The 19,853-nt window shown below is 44.0% G+C and overlaps 1 protein-coding gene across 3 annotated transcripts in view; it reads right to left on the reverse strand.

Annotated features, from left to right (window-relative positions):
- The window catches only part of TMEM117 (transmembrane protein 117), a 320,747-nt gene extending 303,335 nt beyond the window's left edge, over positions 1-17,412 (reverse strand). For 2 of the 3 annotated variants that reach the window (XR_014714338.1, XM_084650323.1), the window contains exons 1-2: positions 17,008-17,408; positions 14,332-14,636 (exon numbers count right to left, since the gene is read on the reverse strand). Coding sequence is in view for 2 of the 3 variants with exons in the window: in XM_084650323.1 (XP_084506449.1) it covers positions 14,332-14,608 (277 nt within the window). In the remaining variant the exon portion in view is untranslated. Of the gene's footprint in view, positions 1-14,331; positions 14,637-17,007 lie in introns of all 3 variants that reach the window. The other variant, XM_084650322.1, reaches the window with a different exon arrangement.
- Positions 17,413-19,853: the final 2,441 nt, after the last annotated feature.

Consider the following 19,853-nt stretch of genomic DNA (forward strand, 5'->3'; position numbering starts at 1 on the left):
ATCTCCTCTTTCCTTTCTTTCGGGTTTTCCTCTGTTAAATTCTTCTCTCACAAAGTCTTCATGAAAACTATTTGTGTAGGTCAAAGATTTTGCCATAACCTCCACACCCCCAACTGTTACTTTTACTCTCCGTAGTTCCCACATGCTATGCAAGCATCTCCCCGTGTTCTTCCTTTTTCCTTGCATCTACCATTTATTTTTTGTTAATGTGGAACAGCTCAGGCTTCTTAGTGAAATAAATAAGCATTTTCTTTACTTTTTCATACTAATTCTATTGATTTTCGGTGAGGCCTGATATTTGCAGAATATCATCTTCCTTCCCTCCCTCCCCCCCCACCCGCCCATGATGAATATGGGGAAATTGGTATTCCTCACTCTTTACAAGTCCTGATTCCACCTGAAAATTGTTCATCATGGTATAGCCATTTTAGCCAGGGTGATTCAACGACAAAATTAAAGCATGGGTGGAGTAGCAGGGTGGAGAATCAGAGGAGCTGTTGGCTCCATTATCCTTGTACTTCTCCAGGCTCTTTATTTTGCTTTTGTCCCGTTGAGGGCATTTGCGCTGTCACTCTCTCTATGACCCTGTGGAGATGGCCCCTCTCTTTCTTCTTATAGGGCTCCTTGCTATAGCTCCAATGCAGTTCGGGTTTTTTGTATTCTGACTGCCATTTTCCTTGTCTCCACTCTCATATTCTCTGGACTGGAGCTTTTCCTACCCTATCATCCCTTCTTAAAACCTTATCTTCTCATTCCTTTTTCTTCCTCTTTTCAGCCCCAAGCCTGCTTTGGACCTGCTGCAGTGTTTGGGGCTGAGGGATGCAAACTCTCCCCAAGAGTTCACACAAACACAATCTCTCTCTCCTGTGTACAGTGAGCAGGGAAGCTACAATGTGTGTAGAGGCACATGAAAATCCAAGTGCTGAAGTACAGAATGACCTCCTGCCTGGTATGAAAGTCCCTCACTTTATGAGGTTCAATAACTGCCGTTCATCTCTGGTAAGGGAGAATCAAGAACTCTGCAAGTTCAGTTCCACACCATGAGTTGTGCAGGGCAGATGAGATCCTCCTCAGCTGGCGTAAGTCAAAGCTGCTCCAGAATTTGATCCTGCATATTTTACTATTGTAATAAGTTACAATATATGTGTCTATATTAATCCATATTTAAGTGGCTAAATCCATGGGAGAAGCATGCATTTAATATTATCTAAGATTCTGTACTTGAGACTTCTTTGAGATTAGTGTAAGAACCTAATGAGCACAGAACAGAATACACAAATTGAAGCATGTGTTTAAGTGCTATTCCTGAATAGGGATGTTTTCCTAGACTGGAGCCTGACAGATGAAATAGACTTTAAGTAAAGATGCATAGTTAAGAATACTCAAATAGTTTGGTAAGTTAAAGACACATATTCAGGTACTTTAGTCCCAAAATGTGGCCTATTTTAAAAAATTATATATAATTAAATCTAATATACAAAGAACTTATTTCAGAATTCACAAATGGTCCTTAACATTCTATCTCAAACACCGAGGAACATTAATATTTACTAGTGTCAAAATTGCTTTCTGTTCCTCAAAAAAGTTCAATAAGTTACACAGTCAAGAGTGTCAACATTGCAAATCATGACCCATATTCTCTTCTCACTTCTATGCAACCACACTGACTTGAAGAGATGTGTGAGGCAGCAGGCTGGGAAAGTGTTTTTTCTGATCACTTGTCCACAGGCAGCTAGAATTTCTTGTCAAATAACCAAGCGGATTGTCCCAAATTTCAGGCTTTGATCTTAGTGCCTCAAGTAAATTAAAATGAACTGTTGTTGCTGGTGTGATTGTCGGGAGATGTTTCTCTGCATTCTGCTTTTTCTGTCTAAGACGATTGTGCCAAGATTTGTCACTTTTATTCTCTATTAAGTGTGTATGACTTTCCCCTGGCTTTATAGGGTTAATTTTCTCTTTCTTGTAATATAAATAAAAATGTGTTTTTATTTATATTAAAAGCACATTAAATCAGTGCTCCAGGATGTTGCCGGCACCCAGTGCCGAGAGGCTGAACAACAGCTTGAGTTGGTTCGTTACCCGGTGTGCTGCACCCAATAATCACAACGGGGTGGAGAAGCAGAAAAGTTTATTTGAAGCTTCAAAAAGGTACAGGGAGATTTGAATCTCAAATCCTGTACAACAAAGCAGGAAGTTACACAGGCTTTTATACACCCTTTTTCCCAGCATACTTATCCAATAGCAAGCTGCTTCAAGTATCCATATAGCCAGCCAATCCAGTTCCCAGCTAGTTCCCTGATTCTCTGTATCATTTGTTAAACTATACATAAAGCTGCTTTATTCAGCATTGTTCTTCCATATCTCCCGTTTGGCCTTGCTTAGTTTCAGGCAGTCTGACTCTGCAACATACTGTTGCAGATTCTCAGCATAACTGCTCTGTGTGCCTCCAGGCGGGGGGGCCAAGGACACTTGGGCCTAGCACGCAGAGCTGCTGCGAGTGCCTCCAGGCAGGGGGGGGGGGCGCCAAGGACACAGGGGCCTAGTGCGAGGGGGCTTCATCGACACTCGTGGTCTTCCATCCCCTCGAGTTACCTAGTGGCCATGCCCCAGTGTTCCCAACAAGGATATGCACTTGGTTACCAAGTGAGCTGCAACCTACAAAGCTTTAAAATGGCTGCCGATTTGAGAGATCATGCTATACCATTGTAGCTGTGATCAGTAGAAGCGCCCTACCTGAATCCCACTCACTTCAAAAGAGAGGAAGCCCTCAGTGGAGACGCCTGCAGCTTTTCAACTAACAGCCACTTTGCTCTGAAACACTTCTTGTCTTTTAAGCCCATGGCAAAGCATATCTATTTTCTAAGTCTGCTGGGGAGGGAAGGAGTTAGTGGGTGTTGAGGCTTGTGAGAGCGTAAGGATGCTTGTGGGAACCTTTTATTGGAGATTTATTTTTGTTGGGAATGGGGGAGGGACGTAAAAAAGATTGGTGTTAGCAGTTAGCTTTATTGTTTGTCTTCATAACCTTTGTTAGAGATTTTTGTCAATATTTTTATAAATCAAAATAATCAACTAAAAATCTGTGCCTCACAAACTAGCTATGTGCTTCAATACAAATCAGTTCAACTCTTAATCTGAACCTTTAGAAGACATACATTTCTGATCACTCTGTTTGACTGGAATTCAAGGTTGTACGTGTATGGAAGTGAAGGCAGAAGGTATGTGTATTGCGAGTGATACCTGGGGGTGGAATAATGGGAAAGGTGAAATTGTGGTTGTAGGTTGCAGTAGTCAGGTGAGGGGTAAGCTAGGTATTTCCTGGATTTTGTTCAGTTTATGCACTTCAGTGACCTTATTTGGTTTTCAAATAAGTTTGTCTGATGGATGTAAATAAAGTTGTCAGCTTTTTTTCTTTTAAATCTGCTTTCAGGCATTTGACAATGAGCCATTAAAATAGCAAAATGACATTGCATTGCACTTCTACAATTTTCATCTGACAGGTTTCAGAGTAGCAGCCGTGTTAGTCTGTATTCTCAAAAAGAAAAGGAGTACTTGTGGCACCTTAGAGACTAACAAATTTATTTGAGCATAAGCTTTCGTGAGCTACAGCTCACTTCATTCGAATGCATCAGATGAAGTGAGCTGTAGCTCACGAAAGCTTATGGTCCAATAAATTTGTTAGTCTCTAAGGTGCCACAAGTACTAATTTTCATCTGAGGATTTCAAGCATTTTACAAATGGCAAATCTGATTTTTTGCTTGCATAGGTCTAAATGACTCCGCAAGGTGAAATTCTGTTCTAGGTAGGTCATTATACCACCCCCATCAACTGTGGTATCCAAGCACCTAGGCAGTGGAACACTGGTTAAACCTCTCAACCCTCCTGCAAGGGACACATACAGGAATTCACTCTACTTAACACTAGAATGCAGCCATCTCTGGAGCAGAACACAGCAGAATGTAATAGGGCACAACAGTACTACACAGCACCTTAGGAAACCACATGAAGAAGAAAGGTATAGTCAGGTGAAGCTACAGTGGGAATTTAAGTTAACACAATGTCAGTGTGTTTACAAAAAGAGCCATGGGTTCATCATCTGTTACCATGGATTACAAGTAGATGGTGCAATATTTATTGAAACACTCAGGCTCTGCTTTGCCATTGCCCTCGGGCCCCTTTGGGCCAGTGATGCTGACACAAAGGGTCTGCAAATCAGCTGTCCTGCCCCGCCCCTTACACTTCCCCCACTGTATTCCCCGCTTCCCCTTCTCTTCCCAGCAGCAGGGACCAACTCCAGACACTCCACATGCCATCAGCACCATCGGAAGCAGCAGGGAAGCCTGAGTGGGCCACTAACTACTTCTGAGCTATATAAATACAAGATACTTAACAAAAAAAAGTCAGATGTTTGCAGACAATTGGTCTTGCTACTGGAAAGCCTTGACTTCAATGGAAGTTTTGTCTGAAATAGTAACCATGGGACTGGTCTCTAATTGGCGTGCCTGAACACACATTTGTCTGCTTTGAAGGTGCAACTGTCATCACTGGACCATAGAAAGATACAATTCCTAAAATAAGGTTTGACTTGATTCAATTTTATTTGGCATTCATTCCAATGTTCAGACTCGAATGTATCATTTTAATTCTAAACAACTGTGAATTTCAGGTCTCCATATTGTAGAGCAGGAGCCATTAAAAACCTCAACGTTTGCTTGCCTGAAGAAGTGATTTTGCGTGGTATGATGGTGCCTCCTGTTTTAAATAGGAGATAGCTGGTCCAAACTGCTTGCACCCTATCTTGTGTTTTTGATAGTTTCTAACTAAAATACTCAGCATTGACTCTCTCTCCACCCCATTTAGAAAGGAGCTAAAATAAGCGTAAAGCTCTAGGCCGGAGTAGCCAACCTGTGGCTCCGGAGCCACATGCGGCTCTTCAGAAGTTAATATGCGGCTCCTTGGATAGGCACCGACTCCAGGGCTGGAGCTACAGGCACCAACTTTCCAATGTGCCAGGGGGTGCTCACTGCTCAACCCCTGGCTTTGCCACAGGCCTGGCCCCCACTCCACCCCTTCCCTCCCCTGAGCCTGGCATGGCCTTGCTCCTCCCCCGCAGAGCCTCCTGCATGCCACAAAACAGCTGATCAGGAGGTGCGGGGAGGGAGCGGGAGGCACTGTTTGGAGGGGCTGCTGGTGGCTGGGAGGAAGCTGATGCGGGGCTGCTGATGTATTACTGTGGCTCTTTGGCAATGTACACTGGAAAATTCTGGCTCCTTCTCAGGCTCAGGTTGGCCACCCCTGTTCTAGGCACACTGGCTAGCCAGTAAGCAGAACTCAGTCTCTGTAATGACCAATTTTTTAATCAGTGTTTTAATCTGTCTTTTATGGTTCCAACTAAGCAACTATAAATATGCATGCGGGTAAATTTGTTAGACTGTGAATACTTCTTTAAATGTTAGTGAGCATGCATGGAGATGAGAATTATGACAAAGGATACCATAACATACATATGAGGGACTGAAAACATTTCTCCGGTTTTTACAGATATTGCCCATTTCAGGTGTATTCCTCATTTTACATGCAGGGCCTCTTTCTCAAACAGGTAGACTCTACTAAAATGGAAGAAGCTTTAAGTTCATATGTTGGGCTATGTTTACTTAGTTGTTCTGTAACACTTTACACTAGAGACCTCACTTTGGGCCCAATCTCTCCCACTAATTCTAAAGGATTTTGGCCCAAGTTAAGACTCCAAGACTTGTCCTTACAAGATGCAAGAATTCTAGTATGTGAGCTGATAAAATTGAGCCCAACTTGAATAATATGTAAATTTTCCACTTTGCTGGGTGTTGTACTGTTTTTCCGACAAAGGCCCAAAGTAATTTGAAATATATGTGTACAAGATCTGATTCAGGATTATTATTTTTATTGGCAGTGTTTGGGGCTTTTAACACGATTTTTAGATCGAGAATTCCATTTAATCAAATCAGTTTGTAAGTTGTTTCTGCTTTTTTATCCAGGCAGATGACAAATCAGCAAGCTTAAGGAAATCCCTAGAGTGAGCGCACAGCAGGCACCATCTTCTCCCCAACCTCGAGTAATGGTCATTCTTTGTTCCATTTTGAGAGACAGATACATATTTTTAAACATTCCTTTCCTAGTTCTTCCTTATTCATTTATGAACTTTCCATTTCAAATGCAAAATTAAACCCATGGAAAAATCTATAGTTCACCAAGATACATAGGCATAAGCCAAGACGACTATAATGATGTTAACAGCCAAAAGGCACACTTAAAATTCAATTTACTCTTACCAAACACACTAAGGACAAGAACAACAATGCTAGATTGTCATAAATATAAAGGGAAGGGTAAACACCTTTAAAATCCCTCCTGGCCAGAGGACAAACCCTTTCACCTGTAAAGGGATAAGAAGCTAGGATAACCTTGCTAGCACCTTACCACAATGACCAATGAGGAGACAAGATACTTTCAAAAGCTGGGGGGAGGGAGGAAAAAAAAAAAGACTCTCTCTCTCTGTCTGTGTGATGCTTTTGCTGGGGACGGAACAGTAATGGAGTCTTAGAATTTAGTAAGTAATCTAGCTAGAGATGCGTTAGATTCTGATTTCTTTAAGGGCTGAGAAAATAGGCTGTGCTGGAGGGAATGGATATTCCTGTTTTTGTGTCTTTTTGTAACTTAAGGTTTTGCCTACAGGGATTCTCTATGTTTTGAATCTGATTACCCTGTAAGGTATTTACCATCCTGATTTTACAGAGGTGATTCTTTTACTTTTTTTTCTTCAATTAAAATTCTTCTTCTAAGAAACTGAATGCTTTTTCACTGTTCTTAAGATCCAAGGGTTTTGGTCTGTGGTCACCTATGCAAATTGATGAGGATTTTTACCAAACCTTCCCCAGAAAGGAGGGGGATAACTTTGGGAGGATTTTGGGGGGGGAAGATGTATCCAAACGGACTCTTTCCTAATAATAATAATACCGGTTAGACGTTTGGTGGTGGCAGCGATAAGTCAAGAGCAAAAGGTAAAATAGTTTGTTTTAACCTAAACTGGTAGAAGGAAGCTTAGGAGGTTTTCATGCAGGTCCCCACATCTGTACCCTAGAGTTCAGAATGGGGAAGGAACCTTGACATAGATAAAGACTGTTTTCTTTGGAGATGTTCATCGAATGAAATAAGGGACTGGCTTGACTGAACAGGAGAAAATTTGTCATTTATTTTACTCCTTATGCAGATTATCGCATGCTTTACTTTTAAGTCATCAGAACAAAATGGGAAAACCCTTGCGGAGCTTCCTCTTCAAAGGCTGCACTGCATGTTACCATGTAATAAAGCATTTCACAGATGTCCTTTACAGTCAAGATATCCACTTGTTAACATTATTTCACACACTTTAATAAGAACACATCAAGAGGAGACTACACCCCATTATCTCTCCATGAATTCAGGAAAATGTCTAAACTACTCCCATCTCTTCCACTGTGTGTAGCAGTCTAGCATGCTTCAAATTGCACCACATTTATAATCTACAGCAACAGTCTTTGTTGAACTGGTGTCAAATTTGGATATATAGTAGGATATATGGAGGTCCTGGTGATGTCAAGGAATTATGACGTGATTGGAATAACAGAGACTTGGTGGGATAACTCACATGACTGGAGTACTGTCATGGATGGTTATAAACTGTTCAGGAAGGACAGGCAGGGCAGAAAAGGTGGGGGAGTAGCACGGTATGTAAGGGAGCAGTATGACTGCTCAGAGCTCCGGTATGAAACTGCAGAAAAACCTGAGTGTCTCTGGATTAAGTTTAGAAGTGTGAGCAACAAGAGTGATGTAGTGGTGGGAGTCTGCTATAGACCACCGGACCAGGGGGATGAGGTGGATGAGGCTTTCTTCCGGCAACTCGCAGAAGCTACTAGATCGCATGCCCCGGTTCTCATGGGCGACTTTAATCATCCTGATATCTGCTGGGAGAGCACTACAGAGGTGCATAGACAATCCAGGAAGTTTTTTGAAAATGTAGGGGACAATTTCCTGGTGCAAGTGCTAGAGGAGCCAACTAGGGGGGGAGCTTTTCTTGACCTGCTGCTCACAAACCAGGAAGAATTAGTAGGGGAAGCAAAAGTGGATGGGAATCTGGGAGGCAGTGACCATGAGTTGGTCGAGTTCAGGATCCTGACACAGGGAAGAAAGGTAATCAGCAGAATACGGACCCTGGACTTCAGGAAATCAGACATCGACTTCCTCAGGGAACTGATGGGTAGGATCCCCTGGGGGGAATAACATGAGGGGGAAAGGAGTCCAGGAGAGCTGGCTGTATTTCAAGGAATCCCTCTTGAGGTTATAGGGACAAACCATCCCGATGAATCGAAAGAATAGTAAATATGGCAGGCGACCAACCTGGCTTAACGGTGAAATCCTTGCGGATCTTAAACACAAAAAAGAAGCTTACAAGAAGTGGAAGGTTAGACATATGACCAGGGAAGAGTATAAAAATATTGCTCGGGCATGTAGGAATGAAATCAGGAGGGCCAAATCACACCTGGACCTGCAGCTAGCAAGAGATGTTAAGAGTAACAAGAAGGGTTTCTTCAGGTATGTTGGCAACAAGAAGAAAGTCAAGGAAAGTGTGGGCCCCTTACTGAATGAGGGAGGCAACCTAGTGACAGAGGATGTGGAAAAAGCTAATGTACTCAATGCTTTTTTTGTCGCTGTCTTCACGAACAAGGTCAGTTCCCCAGACTACTGCACTGGGCAGCACAGCATGGGGAGAAGGTGACCAGCCCTCTGTGGAGTAAGAGGTGGTTAGGGACTATTTAGAAAAGCTGGACGTGCACAAGTCCATGGGGCCGGATGCGTTGCATCCGAGAGTGCTAAAGGAATTGGCGGCTGTGATTGCAGAGCCATTGGCCATTATCTTTGAAAACTCGTGGCGAACCGGGGAAGTCCCGGATGACTGGAAAAAGGCTAATGTAGTGCCAATCTTTAAAAAAGGGAAGGAGGAGGATCCTGGGAACTACAGGCCAGTCAGCCTCACCTCAGTCCCCGGAAAAATCATGGAGCAGGTCCTCAAGGAATCTATCCTGAAGCTCTTACACGAGAGGAAAGTGATCAGGAACAGTCAGCATGGATTCACCAAGGAAAGGTCATGCCTGACTAATCTAATCACCTTCTAGGATGAGATTACTGGTTCTGTGGATGAAGGGAAAGCAGTGGATGTATTGTTTCTTGACTTTAGCAAAGCTTTTGACACGGTCTCCCACAGTATTCTTGTCAGCAAGTTAAGGAAGTATGGGCTGGATGAATGCACTATAAAGGTGGGTAGAAAGTTGGCTAGATTGTCGGGCTCAACGGGTAGTGATCAATGGCTCCATGTCTAGTTGGCAGCCGGTATCAAGTGGAGTGCCCCAAGGGTCGGTCCTGGGGCCGATTTTGTTCAATATCTTCATAAATGATCTGGAGGATGGTGTGGATTGCACTCTCAGCAAATTTACGGATGATACTAAACTAGGAGGAGTGGTAGATATGGTGGCAGGTAGGGATAGGATACAGAGGGACCTAGACAAATTGGAGATTGGGCCAAAAGAAATCTGATGAGGTTCAACAAGGACCCTTAGGACGGAAGAATCCAATGCACCGCTACAGACTAGGGACCAAATGGCTAGGCAGCAGTTCTGCGGAAAAGGACCTAGGGGTGACAGTGGAGGAGAAGCTGGATATGAGTCAACAGTGTGCCCTTGTTGCCAAGAAGGCCAATGGCATTTTGGGATGTATAAGTAAGGGCATAGCCAGCAGATCGAGGGACGTGATTGTTCCCCTCTATTCGACACTGGTGAGGCCTCATCTGGAGTACTGTGTCCAGTTTTGGGCCCCACGCTACAAGAAGGATGTGGATAAATTGGAGAGAGTCCAGCGAAGGGCAACAAAAATTATTAGGGTCTGGAACACATGACTTATGAGGAGAGGCTGAGGGAACTGGGATTGTTTAGTCTGCAAAAGAGAAGAATGAGGGGGGATTTGATAGCTGCTTTCAACTACCTGAGAGGTGGTTCTAAAGAGGATGGTTCTAGACTATTCTCAGTGGTAGAAGATGACAGGACAAGGAGTAATGGTCTCAAGTTGCAGTGGGGGAGTTAGGTTGGGTATTAGGAAAAACTTTTTCACTAGGAGGGTGGTGAAACACTGGAATGCATTACCTAGGGAGGTGGTGGAATCTCCTTCCTTAGAAGTTTTTAAGGTTAGGCTTGACAAAGCCCTGGCTGGGATGATTTAATTGGAGATTGGTCCTGCTTTGAGCAGGGGTTGGACTAGATGACCTCCTGAGGTCCCTTCCAAACCAGATATTCTATGATTCTATGATATACAGATGGACACTTTGTTCTAGCTCCCTCACTGTCCAACTCCACCTATAAATTGAGCAGCAAAGTCAAATTAACCACATGTGGACTTGACCAGCAAGAGGAAGGGACAGAAAAGCCTTTTCACTCCTCTCCCTCTGAACTGAGCTGAGCTGCACAGAGAAACTGACTAGTCATTCTCATTTTCACTTTGCAGCTTCTCCCTGAGCCAAGATCTTACACACAGGGAAACTCACTAAGGCCTTCAAATCAGCAGCACTGCTATGGGTACCCGCATGGTCCCACAGTATGCCAACGTTTTTATGGCTGACTTAGAACAACGCTTCCTCAGCTCTCGTCCCCTAATGCCCTAACTCTACTTGTGCTACATTGATATCATCATCTGGACCCCTGGAAAAGAAGCCCTTGAGGAATTCCACCATGATTTCAACAATTTCCATCCCACCATCACCTCAGCCTGGACCAGTCCACACAAGAGATCCACTTCCTGGACACTACGCTGCTAATAAGCAATGGTCACATAAACATCACCCTATATCGGAAACCTACTGACCGCTATGCCTAACTACATGCCTCCAGCTTTCATCCAGACCACACCACATGATCCATTGTCTACAGCCAAGCTCTACGATACAACCGCATTTGCTCCAACCCCTCAGACAGAGACAAACACCTACAAGATCTCTATCAAGCACTCTTACTGTTAAGGAAAAGTTAGCACGTGACTCCATTTTGGTTTGGGGCCCACCATTGTTTAAATGCCAGCACATCATACACCAGGAGGAGTGATCCTTAGATACTGAATCCCTGTGAAAATCCTCCTCGTCTCCAGCCTGCCTTGACTCCCAGTATCTGTTTTTTGTCAGTCTCTAACTCCCTGTCTCTTGGCCTTGATGTGAGGCCTCCCATTCTGATAATAAAAGTTACTGATGCATGGCTTTAGGACCATGCTGTGTAATTAACATACTGGTATAGCACGAGGAATGCACCAAGCAGGGATAGGTGGTAGATAAGACAAGGGTTTGTTTATTGGCTAAGGTTTCCGATGCACGAGGGCAACATGCTTTGCTAAAAAGTATATAACCTTTGTATAATCTATATTCGTGGTCCCCCCCGGCTAGCAGGGGGGCACCAGGCTCGAGTGTAATAAACTTAGTGTTTTTTGGGAACTCTGCAGTTGTGGACTTTGTTTCTGTGCCTCAGCCTAGATTCGAACTGTGCGTGTCCTACCAGGTGTAATTCGTAACATTACGACTACAATATCCACCTGCTGAAGTGAAGAAACAGATTGACAGAGCCAGAAGAGTACCCAGAAGTCACCAACTACAGGACAGGCCCAACAAAGAAAATAACAGAACGCCACTAGTCGTCACCTTCAACCCCCAACTAAAACCTCTCCAGCCCATCATCAAGGACCTACAACCTATCCTGAAGGACAGCCCATCACTCTCACAGATCTTGGGAGACAGGCCAGTCCTTGCTTACAGACAGCCCCCCAACCTGAAGCAAATACTCACCAGCAACCACACACCACACAACAGAACCACTAACCCAGGAACCTATCCTTGCAACAAAGCCCATTGCCAACTGTGTCCACATATCTTTTCAGGGGACACCATCATAGGGCCTAATCACATCAGCCACGCTATCAGAGGCTCGTTCACCTGCACATCTACCAATGTGATACGTGCCAGCAATGCCCCTCTGCCATGTACAGTGGCCAAACTTGACAGTCTCTACGTGAAAGAATAAATGGACATAAATCAGACGTCAAGAATTATAACATTCAAAAACAAGTCAGAGAACGCTTCAATCTCTCTCGTCACTCGATTACAGACCTAAAAGTGGCAATTCTTCAACAAAAAAAAACTTGAAAAACAGACTTCAACGAGAGACTGCTGAACTGGAATTAATTTGCAAACTGGATACAATTAACTTAGGCTTGAATAAAGACTGGGAGTGGATGGGTCATTACACAAAGTAAAACTATTCCCTCCCCCCCACTGTTCCTCAGACATTCTTGTCAACTACTGGAAATGTTCCACCTTGATTATCACTCCAAAAGGTTTTTTTCTTCTCTCCTGCTGGTAATAGCTTACCTTACCTGATCACTCTCGTTACCGTGTGTATGGTAACACCCATTGTTCCATGTTCTGTGTACATAAATCTCCCCACTGTATTTTCCACTGAATGCATCCGATGAAGTGAGCTGTAGCTCACGAAAGCTTAAATAAATGTGTTAGTCTCTAAGGTGCCACAAGTACTCCTTTTCTTTTTGCGGATACAGACTAACACGGCTGCTACTCTGAAACCTAAGGTTATTCAGCTTCCCTTCTGTAGGAAGCTCTGAACAGGCTGCAAGGAGTAACAGACCATAGTTCCCTTTTGCAAACAGAACTTGGCAGAAAAGCAGGAGGAAAAGTGAATACGAAAAAATAGAAAATGGTGCAAAAATCGAGGGGTGGGGGGAGAGAAAGACGAGAAGAGCTAAGAGAAAATGGAAATGAAGACCCAGAAATAGAAGAGATGAAAAAAAAGGGCAGATGAAGTAAAAGATGGGATGGAGAGAGGCAGGCTAAAATGCAGCCCCACTTGTAGAGTTGAGATGAACATTTAAGTGCTTGATGCGGGCTTTGATTAGCATTGGATTAATGTCCAGGATTATTGTGATACTCCCCAGGGGTACCCAGGGTTATGAGGCACTTCACCAGCACCTTTCCTCTCTCTGAATGAAGCAGTCTTGTCTGTGCCTCCTGCAGCTCAGCTCTCTGAAATCAACAGCCTCTGGCAACACTCACCCCTGCCTTCCAAGCCACCATAGACCTCGTGCTCTCAGTTCAGTTTAGTAATAGGCTCAAACCAACCCTCAAGTTCTTGAAGTGTTCCCTCTAACACTCAGCCCCTATCACTGAACGCTCACAGAAATTACCAGAAAGCTGTCCCCGAAAGAACAGTGTACACACAGCTTGATAGGTACAATTCAGGATTAGGTCCTTGATAATATCACAGCACTGAGATATACATTTATAGTGAAAATCATAAGTTTATCATCAAAGATTAAGATTCAAGAAATACTGAGTAAGGATAACTGAATCAGAAATGGTGACGTAGAAAACAAAAAGGTATAACATGCATTTCATAAACTAAACTTAACTTTAACACGCTAAAATCCTTGTCTAAAGTAGTTTTATCTCACCCCAAACCCTATTTGCAGAATTTTCAACCAACCCTAGTTGAGATCCTGTTCTCATAAATGCAATCACACTGCCTGATTAGTTCCTGAAGTGCCAGATAACAAAATGCTTTACTTGTCCCCCTGTTACAGTCCAGTAAACCTTTGAAGTGCACCCCCAGATAAAACTCTTTTCCCCCGTTACTTGTTTTTCCTGTTGACGTCCCATGTCTCTCTTTTTTTATTAGCATTCAGTTCAAACCAGTGATGGGAGGCCCACTGTGAAAAAATATACAATGCTTAACGTACATCTCAATTTGCTAGATGGACAAGCACTCCTGGTCTGAAACCCCTCTGTGCTGGTGGCTCATACCTCGATACAGACTCTCAGGATATATTTTCAGTCTATATATGTAACTTCTTAAATATCATCCACACATATATCTCACAATTATGAAGATCAGTATGACATACGCTTGTATTAGATACCTTACAGGACATTCTTTATGGATAAATACTATGAAAGCAGTGTTTCAGTGTAGTGAGTTGTGAGGCCTGTTAGGAATTGCTGACACAGAGTACTGAACCCTTTGCCAGCCGGCACCAATGGGTCTCTGTGTCACAAGAATGTAATCTTTGTTGTACATTCTCTAGGGCATTCTGCATCATTGTTTCAGAGGGTTTTTATTGCAAAGTTTTAAGCATTATAAAGAATACAAAGCTTAAAAAAAGAGAAAGAACTACACAGTGATAACATTAGTGAGAAGTCATTTAATGTATTACAGAACTTACCAAACAAACGCTGATGAAACAGGAATTTCCCAGCTATCAATCCTGTGAGAACGGCAAGTAGCCATAGAAGCACCTTCAGAAACCTCCAGCCTCCTCCTCCAGGGTATTTATTTGTTACAAACGAAAAGCAGTTGCCAACAACAATAACATTAGCTTCTGTTTGACTGTGAGATATTGGATCCTCAGCAAATATTAAGAAGTTACAGAAGATCACCAGGTAAGCCACAACTAGGCGAGACCAGGGGTGCTGGAAGTAGTAGCGGAAGCCTTTATCCATTCTCAAATACTTCAGTACAGTTGTTTGCCTGTGTATAAAAGATATCAGTACATTGTTATACACACCAATCAGCATCGAATTCGGAAGCTGCCTAGACATTTCAAAAGTCAAACCACTTTACATTTTCAGTGATTTACTTTTGATATTCTAGACTAACCCAGTGATAAACAGTTCCAATCAAAAGCTGTGTTAGAACCCAGGCAAAAAAAAATTAAGACTTCCTGTTAGTTTCAGCAAAGGCATGCTATACATTTTAGCACACCATTTTTATTTTTAAAATGTCTACATTCTTTTTAAAGTACAACTACATGAATATAGGTCAGCACAAAACATGTTATATGGCACTTGAAATTCATAGTGCCAGTCTCATGCATTCAAAAAGATATAGCAAAGCCTCCAAACCTTTCATCCCTCCTTCTACCTCTTCTTTGACACACATACATAGGTGCTGGAACTATGGGTGCTGGCAGTGTTGCCACGCCCCCTGGCTTCAAATGGTTTCCATTATATACAGGGTTTACAGTTTGGTTAAATGGGTCTCAGCACCCCCCACTATACAAATTGTTCCAACACCTTTGCACACATACACATAGATCCCAGGCCTACTACTAAATCTACTCTATCACCTTTTTCAAAAGAACCTGGACTGAGTCTGCATGAAAGCCACATAGTCCATTCTTTTATCACCTACGAGATTTATAAATGTCCCAATAACAGCACCAGAGATTACTACACATGGAGGGCTTGACCCAAAGCTCATTGAGATCAATGGAAGTCTTTCTATTTACTTCAATTGGTTTGGGATAAAGGCCATAATGAAATGCAACCTTACAAGCAGGGCACTCCCATTTCCTGCACTTCAAAACAACTTTGCATGAATACAAGAACAATTCTAATTTTGAAATGTTTACTTATAAGAGCACAGATTTATATTTTTTTCCCCAATGTGGTCTGTTTCAGTGCTTTTCCATCTACATATTTGTCTCTATATAAACTTTTCAGAGTGTAGGTTCATTGTATATTCATGCAGACACCAAGCCAGGAGTGCAATAGAATACTACAATTGTTCAAAACAACCAGACCAGGGTGGGCAGGCTGGGTGGAAGGGGGAGTAATCCAACAGTTGTTTTTACAGGATGAGCATTTAAAAATATAGTCTACATGACTGAACAAAAAAGAGTTTTTTGCCAGTGTCATACAACCTGGAAAAAAAATAAGATGCTTCTTGAAAATGTTTACAGCATAATACTTGTTTCAATGGCAAAGGTCTTTCTGATAAGTATAGCTCTTTATGTAGGCACTTTTAAAAAAAATTCAGTATCTGATTTTTCTTATTGTCAGATTCCTATATTACATTCAGTAAATATTAAAAACAACAGATTCCATTTACTAGTCAGGGCAACAATGTCAAACTTCATATAAAACAAAAATTTTATTAGAGAAAGCACAAAATATATTAGTATGTTTAAAAGTTGCTTAGCTAGTACAAGGAAGTATGTCATCCTTGGAAGAACTTTATGAATTGAAGAAAGTGACCTGAAGTGGGAAGTTATTACTCAAACAAGCTAAGGACTTTAGCAAGGTCACAGACATTAAGAAACCAAAGATACCTTTAAGACTACAAAGTCAGTACATTCCTGTCTTCTTTTTGTGCTACTGTTAGCATGAAGAAAAGTCGTAATTATTCTATTCAATTAGACATCTTAAATTTAAGAGGTGGGTGGGCAAAGACAAGACAATTGTGTGTCCACCCAATATTTTAGCCACCAGGTTAACCTAGAGTTACCAGATAGAGAGCAAAAGCATAGCCGACTGGACATTATTTGGTCACAACAGGAACCAATGCTTTAACTAGTTGCATTAGGTTAGAAAATAAACAGAAGAGTGCTCTTTGCATCTAGCAAAGGTTCCGAAATTTGGGGATAATTTTTAAAAACACGTTTGGACTGCAGCATGTTCATTTAACCTATTTTATTCCTGGGCAATACAAGAATTTGGCTTTTTTTTTTAAAAAAAAATCTTTTTAGAATTAATAAGTGGAGCTCGTTAAAACCGACTGTCTCCAACTAAAACAGACTGCGGTTTGTTTGTTAGGGAAAGCAGAACCTGACACCGTGATACACCCACCCACGCGCGCGCGCACCCCCGCTTCCGTGCCTGCTTGGGAAGAATCCTGCCAACATCATACGGGCAGAAGAGCGGCTGTAATCTCCCGCGCCGGGGGTGTCACACCATTAGCTGCAGCAGCCCCCTTCCCGCGCCAAGTCCTGCCCATCGGCAGGAGAAATCCCGCTGCAGCGTGGCCACAGCCGCTGCGGGGCCAGGCTGAAGCTCCCTCTCGCCCACGGGTGGCGGGGGAGCTAGCCTGTTATACGCAGGGACAAATGCAATGTACTCACCGAGCTCGGAAGCCACCTTTTGCTCTAGCGGGAAACGCCTACGTGAGCCAGGCTCTGGCTCCGCCAGGGCGCTGCTGTCACGGTGCTATAAATACCAGCCGCTGGCTGGCCCGCGTCCTCCTGCTGCGCCGTCCTCACAGGGCCTCCCTCCTTGCCAACAGCCTGCGCAGCGCTCGCCTCTGGGGCAGGCGCCCGGCGCGGGGACCCGCTCGCTGCCTGGCCAGCCGGCTTGGCAGCTGGGCTCCTCTCGCGCGCCCACCGCCCGGGTCAGCAGCCGGGCAGCTCCCGAGAGGGGGCCGCGTGAAGGACGAGAGCCGACCGCACAAGCAGGGGTGCGTGGCGGGAATCTCATTTCCGCCGCTCGGGGAGAGACGCGGGATATTTCCCGCCCCTGGCCTGAAGGAATGCGGCGGCCGGAGCCGTCTGTGCGTGGGGCAGAAAACACGCGTGGACGCTTCCGAGTTTTACCGGGCGTGGTCCGGTATCTAAGCGCCACCTGTGCAATTGTAGGGCTCCATTCTGAGCCTCCTGCGGGGACTGCTTGGGCAGCGTTTCTCTTTGTTACACAATGCGAGGCCCTCTCTTCCCCCAGGAAGATGTTGGACCGGGGAGCCGGTGGCTCAGATGCAATTATGGGAGGGCAGGCAATGGCTCATCAGGCCCCATGGAGATGGGTTCCCAACACCCAGCTCTGGCCGCTGAACTCCAATCTTGCACAGGATACCCTTGTATGAAATCTTACACAGGGGTGGATTATTAACCCTTTTAGGGGCACATTCTGTGGCACCCCTAGAAAGCCCAAGGGCAGTTTAAAATGTGGGAATAACAACAGTGGAGACCCCTCTCTCAAGAGGACTCAGCAAGCCCTAAGGTTGCAAAGAGGACCTCTACGGCAGTCCCATGGGAGGGAGATTGTCAGCAAGACAGGGACACGGTCAGCATGGCCATGAATCAAAATCATGCATTTAGTGGGAAGCAGTGGTGCACATCCATTACTGCTGTATTATTGGCTGAAACCTAGCTGCACAGCAGTGTGGCTGGGTGAGGTTGCCCGACTCTTTATTGCAGATATCTTCCCCAGGATTTGATCCTTAGAGCTGGCACCCACAGATAAGCTTCTGGAATGCTATCAGTAAATTTGCATTGTAACATAGTAATGCATAAAGCAAGACCAGTTCTAGGGTCCCATTATTTGGGGGGGTGTGAAAGTGGGTATTTTGGGGACCCAAGATGTCACTATTTAAAAAAAAAAAAAAACATCTTCCTGGAGTCCAGGGGCTAGTTAGTTAGATCCCTGGAAAATACGGATTTTAAGACTTTAGGAGAGTAAAATTTGGCCACTGTGTCAGTATTTTGCTGTGATTTATAATTTTGGCATCTCTAAAAATAATTTGGGGGCTCTTTAAGATAGTTTTGGGGGTAAATGTCTCCCATTGGTAGTGCTGGGCCCAGAGCTGGTCTTACCATGAGGCGAACTGTGGCAGCCGCCTCAGGTGCCAGACTGTGGGAGGGCGCCACTAGGACCCAGAGTGTAGAAAATGGTGTCTGCTGCTGGTGCATATTTATTCTCTCTGCTCTAGATGCACAGAGATGGTGGAGTACTGTGCTGGAGGAAGGAGAGCACAAGAGACATAACAGGCAGGCAGGAGAAAAGGTGAGAGGGAATAGCAGAAAGCAGCAGGAGCTGCAGAGAGAGAGAGAGAGGAGGAGGAGCCTCTTAGGAGGAAGAGCCTGGACTGATTAACACCAGCTTCTCAGGGAGCTTCCTGTTTCCTGCTGCTTTCCTGAACCCACTTGAGGAGATCAGGCAGTCAACTGAAGTAGTAGGAGCCAGTTAAGCCCTTAAGACGCTGATATCTTCCCTCACTCAGGCCCTGCTACCAGCCTGTTTATTTGTCCCCTTCAACTGAGTGTTGAGAGCCACTATAGCTGGCTCAGAACAGCAGTCATGAGTGAAAGAAGAAAACGCGCCTCTGGAGCAGCATTCAGAAGAAAGAAAGAAAGCAAAGGAAGCTTTTCTATCTAAGCAGGAAGGAGCTCTCCTGAGATACATAAACACAAATGTTCATGGTGAGCCTTCTGGCCCCAGTGAGGATGTGAGTGGTGAGGAGATGCCTGATCTTCCAGTTAGTGAGAGTACAGGTGACCTGGCAGCTACTGCAGCATCCATATCTCCATCTCAAATGGATGTAACCATGCATATTCCTGAAGAAAAGTATAGATCAGAGAAGAGTGTGGTGGAGGCGCAAGAAACAGCTGCTGCTGAGTTTAGTTCCTTAAGTCTAGGTGATCCAGGACTGTGGACCCACTTGAGCAGTAGCCTGAGGGACTTCCTTGTACTGCATGGGCCACAGCAAGTGAAAAACTTCATGTTTCCCAAAGACAATGAAAATAGAAGTTTCCATCCAACACATTACTGGCGTGAAATCCCCAAACAAAGTGGAGAGGCCATGGCTTATGTACTCAAAAACCCAAAATGCTGCATACTGTTTTTGTTGCAAACTCTTCCAGTCTAATGTTCCAGTCCCATTGGGTTCGACAGGAACAAAGGACTGGAAAAATCTGGCTAGAAATCTGGCATGCCATGAGAAGGCAGCAAATCACCAGAGAGCATTCCATAGGTGGAAAGAGCTTGAGATGAGACTAAGGTTAAAGGCCACCATAGATGATCAGCATGCAGAGAAAATTGCATCAGAGTCTCTTTACTGGCAAAATGTTCTGAAAAGGCTCATTGCCATTGTGAGAATGCTTGCTACCCAAAACCTAGCACTGTGTGGCACTTCAGATCAACTGTATGTACCAAACAATGGAAACTTCCTTAAAATTGTGGAGCTGATGGCTGAGTT

This window comes from Lepidochelys olivacea, assembly GCF_965140295.1.
Source record: "Lepidochelys olivacea isolate rLepOli2 genome assembly, chromosome: 1".
NCBI lineage: Eukaryota > Metazoa > Chordata > Testudines > Cheloniidae > Lepidochelys > Lepidochelys olivacea.